The sequence below is a fragment of the Chrysemys picta genome, chromosome 7, assembly GCF_011386835.1.
Source record: "Chrysemys picta bellii isolate R12L10 chromosome 7, ASM1138683v2, whole genome shotgun sequence".
Lineage (NCBI taxonomy): Eukaryota > Metazoa > Chordata > Testudines > Emydidae > Chrysemys > Chrysemys picta.
The window spans coordinates 24,682,910-24,701,664 of record NC_088797.1 but is presented as its reverse complement, the minus strand read 5'-3'; the positions used below and the strand labels follow the sequence as shown (position 1 = coordinate 24,701,664).

At 42.7% G+C, this 18,755-nt stretch overlaps 1 protein-coding gene across 3 annotated transcripts in view; it reads right to left on the bottom strand.

The window, feature by feature from the left end:
- DNAH12 (dynein axonemal heavy chain 12) overlaps positions 1-18,755 on the bottom strand; it is a 181,279-nt gene that overhangs the window by 149,968 nt on the left and 12,556 nt on the right. For all 3 annotated transcript variants that reach the window (XM_065550977.1, XM_065550978.1, XM_065550979.1), the window contains exons 3-9: positions 17,931-18,021; positions 17,586-17,612; positions 13,614-13,803; positions 11,794-11,869; positions 10,397-10,555; positions 9,417-9,612; positions 8,306-8,494 (exon numbers count right to left, since the gene is read on the bottom strand). In XM_065550977.1, coding sequence (XP_065407049.1) covers positions 8,306-8,494; positions 9,417-9,612; positions 10,397-10,555; positions 11,794-11,869; positions 13,614-13,803; positions 17,586-17,612; positions 17,931-18,021 — 928 coding nt within the window. The remainder of the gene's footprint in view (positions 1-8,305; positions 8,495-9,416; positions 9,613-10,396; positions 10,556-11,793; positions 11,870-13,613; positions 13,804-17,585; positions 17,613-17,930; positions 18,022-18,755) is intronic.

Below are 18,755 nucleotides of genomic sequence, written 5' to 3'. Positions count from 1 at the left end.
TGGAAATCTTAGAGCTATTAGAGTCAAAACCCAATGCTGATTGGCCCATGCTGGGGCTATTGGTATATGGCGAGAACGGACTTGTTTGACTTCAGACAAGACCTTGAACAGGAATGTCAGGAAGACATAGAGCATGCCCTTCAACCAGGGTAGGAGGAAGGCACCTGTCAATGAACCTGAGTTGTTGCCTGCTTGGGAACAAAAAAAAAAAAAAAGATTACTTTATTGTTCGCTTTTGTTGCTAACAGGAGGAGTCCTCCACAGCTGGAAAATGGAACTGGACACTTCTGGATGAAGAGAACACCCATAGTGATTTGTGAATTACCTGGTTAAGTGATCTGTAAGAGTATTCTGAATTCCTAGAAGGTAAGCAGCTTTAAGGCTGATAAAACTGGCAATGCAAAAATTCCAAAGCAGAATTGCCTCTTGGCATAACTTTTGTGGACTGGGCTCCACCTTGTTTGGTTACATGACTGTTGTGTTGGTGAACACCAACAAATTCTGACCTTGGACATGTGGAAGGAATGCTATGCAAGCCAAATGGATGGCCCAACGCTCCCTAATATGCATAGGAATTTTTGATTTTGGAAAGACCAAAGATCTTGCATCTGAAAGGGGTCCTAAGTGAGCTCCACCAACCTAAATTTGATGCATCAGTGACTAGGGTGATTGCCTATTCTGGAGAAGCAAAGGGAACTCCCACACAACCCCCTGAAGGTTCTACCTACCAGTCCAGGGAGAACAAGACCTGAATAGTACTTGAATAACCATTTCTATATGATGGCAGGCTGATGACTACACCACAGCTAACCAACCTTGTAGCTCCTTGAAGTGCATTCTGGCATGCTGCACCACACAAGTGCACACTGCCATATGCCTTAGAAGTTTGATGCAGTTTCGTAATGTAGTGACAGGATGTACCTTTAGAGCTACAGCAACAACCTCCATTGTTTGGAATCTCAGCCTTAGCAGGAAAGCCCTGGCCTTTGTAGAGTCCTGGACTGCTCCAATAAATTCTATTCTCTGTACAGGAGTCAGGGTAGATTTCTGCTTAACGATTAGGAACCTGTCTGTCAAAGGTGGACTGTATAGTTGCCATACTAGCCAGTTGTCTAGGTAAGACTCCTGACTTTTGCAGGAATGCTGCTACCACAGTCATGCACTTAATTGAACACGTCAGGAACTATTGACAGGCCCTAGGGCAATACTGTGAATTGTCAGTGGGATCCATTGACCACAAATCTGAGGAATTTTCAGTGGCTCTAGGGAATTGCCATGTGAAAATAAGGGTCTTAAGTCGAGAGCAGCATACCAGTCACCGGGATCTAGGGAAGGGATAACAGAAGCTAGAGTGACCATCCAGAATTTTATTTTCTTTAGGATCTTGGCTAGCAGTCTTAGATCTAAAATGGGTCTGAGACCGCTCTTTGCTTCAGGATTATGAAGAATCAGGACTAAAATCCTTGCCTCTGAGCAACATGGGAACTTCCTTTATGGCCCCCATGAGAAGGAGAGACTGGACTTCCTGAAGTAGAACATTCTCATGACAGTGGTCCCTGAAGTCAGATGGGGAAGGGGGGTGGGAAGGAGGAATAGAAACAAATTAAAGGGTGTATCCCAGTTCCACCGTGCTTAGGACCCAGTGATCCATGATGATGCGGGACCAAGCACTTAGGAAGAGGGACAGATGGTTGGCAAATATTGGGGTGGAAAAAGATATTCTGGGTAGTGGTTGACTGCTTTTAACAGATCAAAATGTTTGTTTAGAGGACCCAGTTTACCTAGATGAACTGGCAGTTACAGAAGAGGAAGGAGGAGGAAGATGCCTCTTGTAACTTCTGCCCCTTTTCCTGAACAGGTCCTGGGTAAGAGACATGAAAGGCGGAAACCACTGGGTCTGCTGCAGGCAGAACTGTTTTCTTTTTGTCATTAGTGTATAAATCCCCAGAGACTTAAGGGCTGCTCTTGAATCCTTAAGACTATGTAGTCTCTCATCAGTCTTTTTAGAAAAGAGCAAGAGGCCTTCAAATGGGAGGTCTTGGAGGGTTTGTTGCACCTCTGGGAGAAGACATGACAACTGCAGCCAAGACGAATGCCACATGACAATGATGGCAGAAACCATAGCTCGAGCCGCAGAGTCTGCCACATCTAGACTTGCTGCAAGCTGTTCTGGGAACTAAATTGCCCCCTCCTCCATCATAGCAGTGAACTCCTGCTTTACCTCATCCGGAAGCCTGTCCTTAAATTCCACATTATCCCACAGGCTAAATTTGTACTGACCCAACAGAGCCTGCTGGTTCATGATTCTAAACTGTAAACCTCCCGTAAAATAAAGCTTCCTTCAGAATAGGTCCAGTTTCTTTGCTTCTTTCCCTTTGGCATTGAGCCCTGGTGTCTCTGTCTCTCTTTTTCATTAGCAGCAGAGAGTTCCAGGGAGCCTGGAAGAGGATGGTTACAAAAATGTTCAAACCCCTGTGAAGGGACTGTTCTTCACCCTTTTTGCAGTGGGAGGAAGGGAAGACACAGTCTGCCATAATGCCCTGACAAGATCCAGAATTGTCTCATTAACAGGGAGAGTTACCCAAGAGGGTCCCGAAGAGGCTAAAATGTCCACAAACCTGTGTGATTTTTCTTTTACCTCTTCCAGTTGGATATCCAAAGCTGCAGCCACCCTCCTCAACAAGTCAGCAAGCAGAGCTGTAAACAGGGGAGTTTGAGTGGGAGTTTGCAGGGGGAGTTTGGGGGAAGACTAAGAGAGGCAGGCAGAAGATCAGGGTACGTCTATACTTACCTCCGGGTCCGTCGGTAAGCAATTGATCTTCTGGGATTGATTTATCGTGTCTTGTCTAGACGCAATAAATCGATCCCGGATCGATCCCAGAAGTGCTCGCCGTCGACGCCGGTACTCCTGCTCCGCGAGAGGAGTACGCGGAGTCAACGGGGGAGCCTGCCTGCCACATGTGGACCCGTGGTAAGTTCAACTAAGATACTTCGACTTCAGCTACGTTATTCACATAGCTGAAGTTGCATATCTTAGTTCGAAGTGGGGGGTTAGTGTGGACCAGCCCTCAGACAGGCTAGTGAAGGGCGTGTGCAGTGTTCTAGCAGTGTTTTGGTGCTTGTTGGGGGTTTGTTTTGCTGTGGGTGGTGGGGTTTTGGTTTGGTTTGGTTTGTGTTTCCCAGATTTACAGGATTTAGGTGAGAAGTCTATGACAGATACAGAGGCAGCAGTGGTAGTGACCCAAGCAGTGGAAGACACAATGAAGATGACTGGATGTGGAAGCTGCGGCATGTACATGATCCTGGAGGGGGTACCTGATAAGAGTTTCATCTGCATGAAGTGCCGCCTGATAGAGCTGATAGAAGAAAAGAACCGAGGATTGGAGATGCAGGTGGAAACTCTGGTTGAGTTTAGAAGGGGGTTCGAGCGGATGATGGCGCAAAGACATGAGAAGTCTGAATGGAAAAGCTCAGACTTGCAGATGGAAGCAGGACCAAAGAACTCTGAGGGGAGACTGCTGGGTGAGGAAAGTGGACAGTAGAAGCATGTGACTAAGAGAACCAGGCAGAGGAAAAGATGGGCTAGTGAAGGAGAAATAGAGCTCAGGAACAGGTTTGCGGAGTTGGAAAATGAAGAAGGGGCACAGCAGGTGGTCGCTGAAGGTGAGAGGGCAAGGAAGAGAAGCGCAGCTAGTCCTATAAGAAGAGGGGAAGAGTCAATGGAGATAACACCAAACATGAGCACCAAGAGGATACAGGATGGATTGCGGAGGACTGCAAGGGTGAATAGGAATCGAGAGGACTTGCAGCCAGAGGGAACAGGGGATAGACCGGAGAATCGCACCGTCACCAGGAGAAGGCAGGTCTACGTGATTGGAGACTCCTTACTGAGAAGAACAGACAGGCCTGTAACCAGAGCTGATCCAGAGAACAGAAGGATTTGCTGTCTGCCGGGTACTAAGATGTGGACCTGAGGCTGAAGAGGATCCTAACAGGAGCGGGAAAGAATCCACTGATTGTCCTTCATGTGGGAACGAATGATACAGCTAGATTCTCACTGGAACGTATCAAGGGAGACTATGCCAGGCTGGGGAAGACGCTTAAGGAAATCGAGGCTCAGGTGATCTTCAGTGGGATTCTGCCTGTTCCTAGAGAAGGGCAACAAAGGTGTGACAAGATTATGACGATCAACAGATGGCTCGGGCAGTGGTCTTTGGGATGTCTGGCCATTGGGAGGCATTCATGGACAGAGAACTGTTCTCTTGGGATGGACTTCACCTGAGTAGGGAGGGAAATAGACTTCTAGGATGGAAGCTGGCACAACTGATTAAGAGAGCTTTAAACTAGGAATTGGGGGGAGATGTCCAGGTAATCTCCACGCCGGATTTTAACTTTGAAAGGGAAGAAAACGAAGTAAGAAAGGATACAGCCATGGGTAGGAGAATGGACATATGGAGGAAGGATAGTGTAAATACCATTCTAATAGGTGATACTGGTGGTAGAATGTCTGGGCCTAATCGGATAAAGAATGTGAGCGAAGCCAAACAGCAAGAATTAAGATGTTTGTACACCAATGCGAGGAGCCTAGGTAACAAAATGGAGGAACTAGAGTTACTGGTGTAGGAAGTGAAACCGGATATTATAGGGATAATAGAAACATGGTGGAATAGTAGTCATGACTGGAGTACAGGTATGTGCTGTTTAGGAGAGACAGAAATAAAGGCAAAGGTGTTGGAGTAGCATTGTATAGCTCAATGATGAGGTAGACTATAAAGAAATAAGAAAGGATGGAATGGATAAGAGAGTCTGTCTGGGCAAAAATCACATTGGGGAAGAAAGCTACTAGAGCCTCTCCTGAGATAGTGCTTGGGGTGTGCTACAGACCACCGGGACCTGATTTGGATATGGATAGAGACCTTTTTAATGTTTTTAATGAAGTAAATACTAATGGGAATTGTGTGATCATGGGAGACTTTAACTTTCAGATATAGACTGGAGGACAAGTGCTAGTAATAATAATAGGGCTCAGATTTTCCTAGATGTGATAGCTGATGGATTCCTTCACCAAGTAGTTGCTGAACCACCAAGAGGGGATGCCATTTTAGATTTGGTTTTGATGAGTAGTGAGGACCTCAGAGAAGAAATGGTTATAGGGGACAACCTTGGTTTGAGCGATCATGAGCTAATTCAGTTTAAACTAAATGGAAGGATAAACAAAAATAGATCTGTGACTAGGATTTTTGATTTCAAAAGGGCTAACTTTAAAAAATTAAGGAAATTAGTTAGGGAAGTGGATTGGACTGAAGAACTTGGCGATCTAAAGGTGGAGGAGGCCTGGAATTACTTCAAGTCAAAGTTGCAGAAACTATCAGAAGCCTGCATCCCAAGAAAGGGGAAAAAATTCACAGGCAGGAGTTGTAGACCAAGCTGGATGAGCAAGCATTTCAGAGAGGTGATTAAGAAAAAGCAGAAAGTCTACAAGGAGTGGAAGATGGGAGTGATCAGCAAGGAAAGCTACCTTATTGAGGTCAGAACATGTAGGGATAAAGTGAGAAAGGCCAAAAGCCATGTAGAGTTGGACCTTGCAAAGGGAATTAAAACCAATAGTAAAAGTTCTATAGCCATATAAATAAGAAGAAAACAAAGAAAGAAAAAGTGGGACTGCTAAACACTGAGGATGGAGTGGAGGTTAAGGATAATCTAGGCATGGCCCAATATCTAAACAAATACTTTGCCTCAGTCTTTAATGAGGCTAATGAGGAGCTTAGGGATAATAGTAGAATAACAAATGGGAATGAGGATATGGAGGTAGATATTACCACATCTGAGGTAGAAGCCAAATTCGAACGGGGACTAAATTGGGGGGCCCAGATAATCTTCATCCAAGAATATTAAAGGAACTAGCACATGAAATTGCAAGCCCATTAGCAAGAATTTTAAATTAAATCAGTAAACTCAGGGAACTAAAGAGAATTCTTTCCTGGGTGTCTGGCTGGTGAGTCTTGCCCACATGCTCAGGATTTAGCTGATCGCCATATTTGGGGTCGGGAAGGAATTTTCTTCCAGGGCAGATTGGTAGAGGCCCTGGGCATTTTTCACCTTCCTCTGCAGCGTGGGGCACGGGTCACTTGCTGGAAGATTCTCTGCATCCTGAAGTCTTTAAACCATGATTTGAGGACTTCAATGGCTCAGACACAGGTTTGATACAGGAGGGGGTGGGTGAGATTCTGTGGCCTGCGTTGTGCAGGAGGTCAGACTAGATAATCATAATGGTCCTTTCTTACCTTAAAGTCTATGATTCTAGGATTAGAAAGGGGAGAAGCAGACTCTTGTCACCACCTCCTCAGGTGATGAAGAAGAACAGGCTAAGGGTTGTTGAGGTGGAGCCTTCTCCAATTCCTCCCTAGAAGAATACAGAGTACACAGTTCCCTGTGCATGGTACCAGTCCCGGTACTGGGCGTAGGTAGATGCTGCCCTGTTGTAAACATTCCCGATGCCCAGCCAATGTAGTACGGTGGGAAGGGAGTAAAGATGCTGTAGTCTGTAGAGGGAAGCCCCAAGGGTAGCAAAAGGCCCACTGAAATGGAGGTGGGACCCAGTTATGTCCAGGGCATTGGTCCTTGGAATGCTGAGCAGGGGGCTGCTGAACAGATCAGCTTAGACACATAAGAGTTGACCTCAAAGACTAATGAAGAGCCCTCCTCCTCAGGCTGAGGAGGAGCTGACTCTGTCAGTAATGGAGAGACCGGTTCCAAGTCTGCAGATGGAGGAACTGGCGAGATCATCACTAGCTTCCCTCTAGATGGAATCCTCCTGAGGTGCACTTATTGTAGCAGCCACTGGTACTGAATGGTGCGTTGGGGCTCGAGCCGGAACCATTGAAGCGTATATGGCAGATCCCAGTATTGGTGAGGAATACTGTCCTGAATAGCTGGGGAAACCGGTACTGACAGGTTCAATAATTACTGAACTGCCTCAAAAGCCTTGGTCGTAGATGGCACCAGAAAAGAGTTCTTGGCTCTGTGGTATTGAAAGGTGCATCGGCACTTCAGGGATCAGTTTCAACAGGCCCATCCTAGGCTCTGGAGTGAGTGACCCCTCTTGGTTTAAGGACTATGCCTGGGAGTGCCTCTTCTTTGAGCATTCCTCTGTGTCATTGCCTCCACTTGTTGCTTTCACTGAAGAGCTAGACAATGCCGGTACTGAGTCTTTAGAAGACTTACATTGCCTCTTCTTTGGTATCGCTGACAAAGATCTGCCTCTTGATTCAGTCAGATCAAGGGGAGCACTCCTAACAGATCTGGACATGCTTGATACCTGGTCTGCGCAGGAAGGATCGGATGGTAGGCAAACTGCAGGCTCCATGAGCAGATTGTTGAGTCTAGTTGTCTTTTCTTTAAACAGAGCTCGAACCCCCTACAAATGTCACCTTTGTCACTCACATACACCTCCCCCAGACATTCAAGGCAGCTGGGATGCAGGTCATTCAGTGGCATAGACTTGTTACCTGAGTGACAGATCTTAAAGCCCAGAGAACAAGGCATGAGTCCGGTACCAGTACCAAAACGGAAACTGGTGATTCCGTGATACTAAATACTAACCTAAACTTACTATGTACAAAAACTCTAAACTAGCCTAAAACTAACACAACTGGTACTATATACACTAAAGAAGGTAGGACTTTCAAATGCAAGGATGGCAGTTCCAACAACCATTACTGGTGGTCTGAGGGAGGTCAGGGATGGCTCTGCCCTTTATACCTGCATGCAGGAGTGTGAGGCAGCAAAGGGCACTTATGCCACCCCAACAGGTACTGCTGAGGGAAAAATCTCCAACAACTGTGCATGAGATGTGCACAAACCTACAGTGGAATGGATGTTCAATCACTCAAAGAAGTAGTGTTGGGCTTTATGGGTCCAAACTCTATTTGTCAAGCTGCTCACAATGTTCTCACTGGGGAATAGTCTGTGAGACAGAGGGTATCCAGGCCTCCCTCTTCATAGTGTTTAGTGCATATGTTGCCATTGGCAGTAAATACTAACCATTAGATGGCACATAGGCAATCACTGGCTCCTGGTCCAAGGCACACCAAAACACACCTCAGAACTCAGCATCCTGACTGCCATAAGGAATCATGCTCTGCATTGCAGAACCCTTGCAGCAGAGACAATGCACCAGGCTACATCTCTGTTTCTAAACTCTCTTCTGGCCAGGCCAGGATATGATCCTAAATTATTAACATCTTCATATACTCTGTAACATTACACATACAAACTCCAGAGGTAAATAAAGATTAAACTGCACCTGCAGAGTCTGCCCTATCCGGGTCACTATAAACAGAATGGCTTCTTCCAGATCTTGAAAGCTTGGATAGAACTCCATTTTCTCATCATCAAAAGTCAATTCCATCTTAAACAATGGCAGCCATTTTTTGTCTTCAGGATCAAAGAGCTTCACATAAGCTTCAACGGTTCTTCTCAATAGCTCTTTCAGCTAGACAATACCACACATTGACTTTATTACACGAGAACACCGAAAACTATATATCTCTTCCACTTTTTAAATAAATCAGGATTTCCATTTTACTTCAGTATCTTGAGCCTTGCCCAGAGTCCAATTAAATCAATAGGAGTCCTTCAATTGACTTCAGTGGGCATTAGATCAGACCCTTAAAAGTAACACCTACTTCTGTCAAAGTGTTTTTATCTGCTATTGTTACAATAACACAACTAATATTACTAGTGCCCCCAAGCATTACTATAAATGACAGATAGAATATGATAATTATTTTTCTTTAATTTTTGTTTGCTTACTTTGTGCATTTGAAAGCACTTTGTATATAGTTAGTTTCAACCTTTTTCCTATAATTTTTTTTCAGGGTTTGATCCTAAACACACTTACACACGAGCAACTTTTACCCCACTGAACATTATTGATATGTCTATGTATTTACATGACTAGGTCCTTCATCGGTTTCCCTTCTTTGTATGTGTGTGTTTGTTTTAAAATACAGCAGCAGGGTAGAGGATTTTTTAAAAAAATATGGGAAATATAATTTTGCAACCATGAAAACTGGCTGGGGAATTCATCAATTTTATCTCTTTTTTTTTTTAACTGATTAGGTTTCAAGTGATTGAGTCTCTTGAAAGAGACTATCAAACTGTTTTATGTCCAAAATTTTCATTTGCTTTGGAGAAAATAAAAACACTTAATACTATCTGACAAAAGAATACAAAAGAAAACTTTTTAAAAATCTGACAATATATTTCCTAATCTAATTGGATTCCAGACAATAGAGAGTTAACAATAAGATTTTTAATTAAAAATAACAGATGGTATATTGAACTGGCTTATTTAAAAATCACCAGATTATTACATATAAAAGTTAACTATTGTAGGTTCAAAAGATATTCACCTGGTTAGACATAAGTGTAGCCACACAGTTATAGAAAGAATCAACTTTATCTGACTTTACACCCTCTAATGCCTCCTTTCTGGTGAAGAGATTGATAACTCTTGGATACCATGTGTTCAGTAATTTCTCTTCTGTTTTTGAACAGTTTAAAGAAACATCATTCTTCAGTGATTCACAATCAATTGGACCTTTCAAACTGTTTACCAGAAAAAGAAAAATGAAGGACTGATTTGAAAATTAAATTATACGATCTAACAGAACAACTGTGTAGAACTGGGATCTTAGTGTTGTACTATATCTACCAAACTATGCAGTCTATTCTTCCTTTAAAGAAAGGTAAGCCTAAGTGACCCTCTTATGGTCAGATTGAAAAGCCCCAAAAACTAAAGAAGAACTGATACTGGGAACAGGATCAGCAACAAAGATAAGGAAGATAAAACTGGATCTATCAACTACAAGACTGGAGAAAAATAACCAAATGTAAATAGTAAAGGGAACATGTAATAGTGGAAAATGAGGAAATGAGCACCGGTGAAGTTTCTCTACAGCTAGCAATCTTGCTAGAAGAGAATATATCAATTTCTTCAGGTAAAAATACAGGGAATCACTCCTACTATATGTCATGTCTTGGTCCACTGAAGTCAATAGGAATTTAGCCATTGAGTTCTACTGCTCATGCGCTGGCCCTAAGAGAATTAATGGGAGAACATACTTCCAATGTATTGATATTACTCATAATGTACAAGCAGATGAACTATTTGTTCACAGCATAGAGTAGGAAAATTATGTGAAATGTTTTACAGTGTGATGTTTCCTACTTATAGAACCTTAAAAAAACAAAATAACACATTAAGCATTTCATTATTCATATATCAAATTAAAATAAATTGCAATTGCATAATTTTTTTATTATTGACTACAAAAACACTGCTCATATAGCCAACATTTATAATCTTTTAATTCAACAAAAGATATTTTACCTGACATTTGACAAGTCCACTATAAGTAATTTGGAAAATGTTGTGTAACCAATATCCAGTAAAATTTTCAGAGTAGGATGAAGAATGTGCAAGTTTGTGAGGATCTGACTTCTTGCTTGTATAAAACTGTTATGCCATGGTCTGGAAAAATCCAGACCTCTGAAAAAGTAAAAGCAACAAGTGGAGAGAACAAACAAAACAACATATTAAAGAACTTCAGTAAAATAGCCTCTAGATCTAAAAAGTGTGATTTTTAAAATAAAATAAATAAATTATATATATATATACACACACACACACACACACTTATGCAGGCAAGGGTGTTATGCATATATCTTCAACATAATGTAGTGGAAGTTATGTAAATAAACTGTTCACTCATCCATGAGATAATACACTCTATTTCAGATCAACTGGTTTTACCACAGGTTCACCATCATAAACTGTGATTTCATCAGATATTATTAACTCAGAAGGGTCAGACTGGATTAGTATTTGGGTGAGAGATGCAAGTGCTGGTTATTCAGCAAATGGCACTCTTGCTTCTAAATAAATATACCAACAAAATGTGACAGTGGGGACTCTGCTGCCATAATTGCCATCTTTCAGATCAAATTCAAAACCAAGTTCCAGACTACAAGTGGTCTTTAAAATTCCCACTGCACTTTTCAAAAGAGTATTTGTATGAACCCTGACGTCCTAGTCAAATTCCAAATTAGGGAGTTATATTCTACCTAAATCTCCCTACAGTTTCAACTGAGTATGATATTCTTCACTTCCTGTCCTAGGGCTGGATCCCGCACCACTGAAGTCAGCGAAAGCTTTGCCATCAATGATTGCTGGATGAGGCAGCCAAAGTGTAGTGAAGTGTTGCTCTCTCCCATTGAAAAGCCGCATTTCATTTTAGAGGTGGCTACATTTCAGTTGTGGGCAACATGTTCTTTATGATTTGCATAATCAGGGCCAGATTCTGATATCCTTATTCATATTGAATAACACCTTACTTCATTAGTCCCATTGACTTCAAATAGAACTACTCTTGAATAAGGGTGATGCTCAGTGTGAGCAAGGGTGCCAAAATGTGCCCCGTAGTAAAAATTTTTAAAAGGATTAATGATTCATTTGGATGTAAACTGCTATATAAGAACAAGGGCCTGATTACTGCTGAATTGCACAATCAACACTAGGGGCCCAGTTATCCCATTATTGTGTTTATACATCTCAGTAAGAGTAGGGTGACCGGACAGCAAGTGTGAAAAATTGGGACAGGGGGGTAATAGAAGCCTATATAAGAAAAAGACCCCAAAATCGGGACTGTCCCTATAAAATAAGAGTCGCTCAAATGTAACTGAAAGGGTGATTAGTCACTAGGCTACTTCTTAACTTAATTTACTCACAAAGGCGATACTGGTAATGGTCCTTCCTTTTCATCTTCAAGTCCTTTTACATCAGGTTTCACAAGAACACTTCGCACTAGAATGCATTTATAAATATATAACCATTAGAAGGAAATTCAACTCTCTTTAATCTCCACAAAAGGAAACTGGCTGGTATTTTCTCTGTCTTTCCCTGGAGAGGACCAAGACTCTGGTATGATGGAGATTTAACTATCACTCAAATCTTCAGAATATTTCCCCCCACAAAGGTCCCTGATGAGGCCATTTTAAAAGTTTGTATTGTCAAGTATGTTTTGTGGAAAACTGATATTAAATAAGGAATCTCCTTTCCTATCAGACTGTCCTTTAATCTTCATAAGGTTTTGGATAAACTAGTGCTTAACATGTAAAATAATTAGAACACTTAAAAAAACTTCCACTGGAGTGTATGTGACAGGACACTCTGCTGCCATAAGTGTTGTCTTGTTCATATCAAATTCTAAACCAAGTTCCAGACTATAAGTGGTCATTAAAGTTCCCTCTTTTCAAAAGAGCATTGGTAGTAGTAGGGACACTATGAACATGCCAGCAACATTTTAAATGAAAAGAATAACCCAACCTATTATTTTTAAATATTAGCCACAAAAATATCAGGTATAAAATTTTATCACAAATACTTTTGCAGTTTTCAGAAACCTTTAGTATGGAAAAAATATGGAAGCTTTAGATTTAAAAACTCTAGTTTTAAAATTCCATTTTAAAATCTTTTGAAAACAAGTTTCAGAAATATCTATGAAAAAACATTTCCAACAATATTCAGTTCCAGTTTTAAGCACCTCACTTTATAACTTGCAAAATAAAAGAAAGTAAGAAGGGCATTTGTCACCTGGTTCATCTTCACCCTACCATGATGTTGTTTATAATGTTTGCTTTAATAACAGTAGAAAGTAGAAGAACATTAATTCAAACATAATTATTATATTATTTGTAAAAAAACAACAAGGAGTCTGGTGGCACCTTAAAGACTAACAGATTTATTTGGGCATAAGCTTTCGTGGGTAAAAACCTCACTTAAGAAATCAAGTGTATATATAGTGCCCATTAAGCTAGGCACTATAAACAAACACAACAAAAAGACAGTTCCTTACAATCTATATTATGACAGAAAACAGGCAGGACAAACAAGCAGATGGGGGAGCAGCACAAAGTAACAGTGAGACAATTTTGATTACACCAGCTGCCTAGCTGTTATCAATTATTTTGTAGGCAACATGACAAAGGTTAAGTTTTCAGGAGAGATTTGAAGGATAACACAGTTTCTTTGCAGATTTTTACCAGGAGCTTGCCCATGCATAAGAACTAACATGGAAAAAAAGGATGAGGGCGCTTGTGAGAAAATATGACTAATGAACAATATCCCTGAAATAGAAGAGGCAAGAAAAGAGGGCTCTCTAACATAAAAAATGATGGGTAAGGCAGAGATAAGCCACGAAGATTGTGTCTTCAGTAGGAAAATAGATATGTTCTTAACAAGTAAAATAACTGAAATTATTTAATCCAAGGTAACACCCAAGCAAAGACAAGACAGTTTATAGTCTTCACATGAGTAAGCAGCATGAGTTAAAGACTAGATGCCTCCATAACTCGGCCTGCTAACTAACTCAGGTGAAAAATACAAACTGCTTTGTCTTCACTATGATATTACTTCAAGTTAGTTAACTCGAGTTAAGGACATCCCTTTTTCCTCCCGGTGACGATTTTCTGCAGCACCATTTTGAATGGATTATAACATGTACATATTAATACATTAATATTAATATAATGTAGCTTGTAGCTCTTACCCACACATCTCTTCATGCTCATTTCAAAATCCTTTGTTACTTCATCTAAAAGCTCTTCAACCAGTAACTCTCTGTCCTTGCCTTCCATGAGGGACTGAGGCACCAGAGTGAGCATGGAGGTCAGCCATTGCTGCTGAATAGGAACTACTGGATTACTTTCCACACACTTCTTCATAAAGAGATAGTTGGTCTGAAAGGACAATAATATCATAATCATTAATCCTCTAAACCAGACTTTCATCAGTAGAGTCAGCGTATCAGTGGGATTATCTTGTCAAATTAATAACTAGTACACTGAAGGCTGTTCCAAGACAGGTAAAAAATTTTGCCTGCCCCATTATTCACAGATGGTGTATTATTCTCTTTCTTGCCTTAGTTTCTGCTAATGCTTGTGGAGCACACCTTTGTGACTTTGATAAAATATATTGTCTAAGGCTGATATTAAAGTAGCTCAATTAATCATTTACCTGGCACAGCAGACTAATGAGGTATGAGCTGGTGCTTCTGGGTGATGGGTTTGTTACCACCCACATTAAGACCTGAACACCTATGGATCTTAGACATTGACACTTACTTGACAGAGGAAGTGTATGTAACACACTGGCTAAGTAGGTGTGATCAAGCCTCTTTCTAGTTTCGGACAGATGCTGGACTGTAGATTTGGGTCTGAGAGCAGAGTGGCTCACAGAGATATGCCTTGTCTTAAAAATAAGAAGTTATCTGCTCCATGATTTGCACATGTATATACACACATACACATGAATTTTCTCCTTAAAAACCAGGGCACAACCTCCATGATTCCCAAACCCTTTCATTTCCCAGGGGCTAGAACGTACCCTATGGCCTCAATTCAAAACCCACTGATGTCAATAGAAGTCCTTCCATTGGCTTTAATGAGCTACTCTCTTTCTGAAACATACAGTACTTTCCCTCAACTCGATCAGGAAATGATAATTCCTATTTTGCCTCTAAAGCCACTGTGACACTAGTAAACCAAGTGCCAGCTCTGGCCAAAGCCGTAGGCGTTAGCTAATAACTGACAAACTCATAGCTGAAAACCAAACCAGCTCACCTGTATGATAGTTTTGATCAGCATAGGTCTTATAAGAATGTATTTAGTATACAGACTCTCAAATGTTTGTAAATTGCTGCATGCACTAATCTCACTTGTAATGTCTGCATTCCATGCTATAAGGAAATACATAAGTTTTGCTTTATAACTTTTAAAATGTTTGCTCTGAATTTGTGAAAGGAGGCATGGGAATTGTCCCCCCACCCACTTAGGAGGTTTATCGAGATTAAACAGGCCATTACAGAACATTGTGCACAAAGGATTGGCTAATGGCCCTATCACACCATGGAAATGCTAGGTGCAAGGGAGTTCATCTCATAGACTGGAAAACTAAATGTAAAAGATAAAACAGGGCCACAAGAGAATTTTTCATCTCTTTGCTGTTTGAAATCTCACAGGGCCAGTGGCTCTAAACTGAAGCAAGGGATTCCCCTGGATTATCACTGGGTTTGCCCTGAAAGACATTTTGAATTGACAAATGACTACAACTCTGTCACTCTTAACATTTAGATTGCAACTCATTTGTGTGTATGTGTGTGCTTGCTTTAACCTGAGTGTAACCTCTTTGGGGTTTAGAGAGCATGGCCCCTTTAAATCTTTTTCCTAGCGGGGAGGGGGAGAGTGAGGAAAAAAGGAGGGAAACTCCAGGGGGTGACTCTGAAGCGGAGAGGGCAAGAGGGGGCAGCCCGCAGAGGCCCTCGCAAAGTGAAGCAGCAGAGAACCTGCCTGAAGCCTGGGAAGGACAGGGCAGCCGATCGGGGACAGCCCAGGACAGGAGCCAGGAAGAGCACTGTGCCAGGGAGGAATCGCCCAAGGAGGACAGGCCGGAGCTGGACCCAGTATCACGGCTGCCCAGAGCTGTGAGTACTGGGGCTTGTGATTCTGCATTGGGAACAAGGAGGGAGGCTGTAGCTAATTAAGTGGGGAGGTGGTCGCTCTGTGTGGCTTTGCAGAGAGCGGCAGAAGAGGACACCAGAGGGGTTTGTTGGGGGAAAGTTCACTGGCGCCAAAGATGACCAGGAGCACCCAAGACTCACCACTGGACTGGAACTTTGCTCAAGACTCCTGAACTCTGTGTGCAGACACATTGCCGGGTGTCTGCCCTATCAGACTGTGCTACCATGGGGCCCGTGGGGCCTTGGTTTGAATGCAACCCTGTTCTACTGCTCCCCCTATATTTCCCCTTGTTGTTTTTCTCCTCTCATCCCTCTGTAAATAAATATCTCCCTTTCTTATAGCCATTGTGTGTGTGTGTACGTATACACACACACACACACACACACACACACACACACACACACACACACTCTGGGGGGGTTGGAAAAGGAGCCCCTGGGGTGGAAGGGATTTCTCCTGCTGCATTCCTGCGCACGCCTTCTCTTCGCCAGAGCTGCCTGCAGAGCAGAGTCCATCTTGGCCACGAGGGCGCGAAAGTTACACATAAATAACTCTCTCATTTCTTTTTCCTAGTTAATAAACCTTTAAATAGTTTAATCATATGATTGGCTACAGGCATTGTCTTTGGTGTAGGATCTCGGGTATCAATTGACCTGGAGTAAGTGACTGGTCATTTTAGGTGTAAGTCAGTGGTTTTCAAACTCTTTTTCTGGAGACCCAGTTGAAGACAATTGTTGATGCCTGCAACCCAACGGAGCTGGGGATGAGGGGTTTGGGGTATTGGAGGGGCTCAGGGCTGGGGCAGAAGGTTGGGGTACAGGAGTGAGGGCTGCGGGGTGGGTCCGGGAATGAGGGGTTCAGTGTGTGGGAGGAGGTTCTGGGTTAGGGCAGTGGTGCAGGAGGGGGTCAGGGTTCTGGGCTGGGGGTGCAGGCTCTGGGGTGGGGTCTGGAATGAGGGGTTTGGGGTGCAGGAAGGGCTCCGAGTTTGGGGGGGATCAGGGCTGGGGCAGAGGGTTTGGGTGCAGAAAGGGGTCAAGGCTCTGGGCTGGAGGTGCAGGCTCTGGGGTGGGGCCGGGGATGAGGGGTTTGGGGTGCAGGAAGGGGTTCCAGGTTTGGGGGGGCTCAGGGCTATGGTAGGGGACTGGGGCGCGGGGCTGGGGTGTGGACTTACCTTCGGTGGCTCCTGGTCAGTGGTGCAGCCGGGGTGCAAAGGCAGACTTCCTGCCTGTCCTAGCACTGCAGACTGCGCTGCGCCCCATAAGCAGCCAGCAGCATGTCTGGCTCCTAGGCGGAGGTGCACAAGCGGCTTCGCGCAACTCTCACCCGCAGGCACCACACCCACCCCCAGTCCCCATTGGCTGGGAACTGGTGCTTCGGGTGGGGGCAGCACGCGGGGCCCCGTGGCCCCCCTGCCTAAAAGCCAGACCCATTGCTGGCCGCTACTGGGGCACAGGGCGGTGTCGGAAAAGGTAGGCACTAGCCTGCCTTAGCTGGGCAGCATCGCCAACGGGACTTTTAAGTCCCGGTCGGCAGTGCTGACCACAGCAAAGCGACCCAATGCCTTATATGCTGCGACCCAGTACTGGGTCTTGACCCAGGTTTGAAAAACACTGGTGTAAGTGACCATTTATCACTTAGTCCAGCTTGCCTGGGTAGCAAGATAGGCTCTCCAGTAAGGGGACTGTCTGTGACTCAATGGTAAGACTGTTATAGTGATCCAGGAGTTCACATTTGTTACTTGGGTTGGTGAAATCTAATTGTAGAACATACCACCAGTTTGGGGTGTCTATCCCGTTTTTAGCAGTTTGCCCTGAGGTAAGCACTCACGGCCATGAGCCACTCCAGACAGCATGACAGCCACATCTTCCAAAAGGCAACCGTTAGAAACTGGCCTAATTTAACACTATAATTCCTCTCACACATGCAATTTCTGTATTACTTCAGCACAGGAATCATGCAGTATCTCTTGTGAGAAAAGTAGAATAGTAAACAACTTAACTCACTCTTCGTTTTTTTTGTTCACTGTTCATCTGTAAAAATAAAATGAAAACATAACAAAAACAAGTCACATATCAAAGTAAGAGTGTAAACAATTATAAGCCAAATCAGAAAACTAATACATTAATATAAATCTTGATTCTCTTGCTACTTAAGAGCTCTACCCTACAAACATGCATGCATGCATGCATCTATATATTGACTTCAGTGGAACTACTCACATGATTTAATGCAGGATTGGGCCCTAATTTGCTAAAACATTTGCAGATAAGAGACTAAATACATCAACAAGAATCAAATATAACGTGATCAAAATTAAACTTTACAGCTGAAAGGAATTAAAAACTCACAGTAGAAGGTAGTTCTGGCTCAGGAGGTGTGGGAACTCTCTGATACTTTTCTTCCATGGTTGCTTTATAATCTTTTAAAGCCCGGTCAATTCTGAAGTATAGTTTATAGTTGTAAACAGTGTTAAAAACTTTTACACAATATTTTAAAAATAACATAATACAGTCATTTTAAAGTGCTGCAAATTCCTTTTTCATATTTACCAACTATTCCAACTCTACAGAGTAAGACTCTCCAACTTGTTCTCTCTTCTCTTACATTGTGAGATACCCATATCTCAATCACAATCAAAAGAAAATATTGTGTGTGTACACACACACACACACATACCGGACCCTCGCTAGAACGTGGGATTTGGGATCCATGCATGGTATTGCGTTAACGTGGGGACTGCGTTATAGCGGGGACCGCGTTAAAATGAATTGCAATTAAAGTAATTAAATTTGGGATCCATGCCCACGACCACGTTATATGTGAATTCGTGCTATATAGACGCGCGTTCTAGTGAGGGTCCGGTGTATATATATTCATTCTAAGTTGAACATGGTGAGTTAAACACCAGACTGATACCATGATTGATTTTTACTTCGACACTTTTCTTAAAGCATCTACAGTAGGTTCCAACCAACTGCGCTATGTCAATGACTGAGTGAAGTGAGATTCCTGAGGAAGTCTAATTGTATTTTTTAAATATGTTAAGAAGTGAAAAACATGCTCTCCTTTCTTCTGCATGAATTTATAAATTGAAAAACAAATAACTAAAATAATTAAATGGCCATTAGAAGAGTTTAGATGACTGATGTTGGCCTGTCATGTTGACCTTAGCA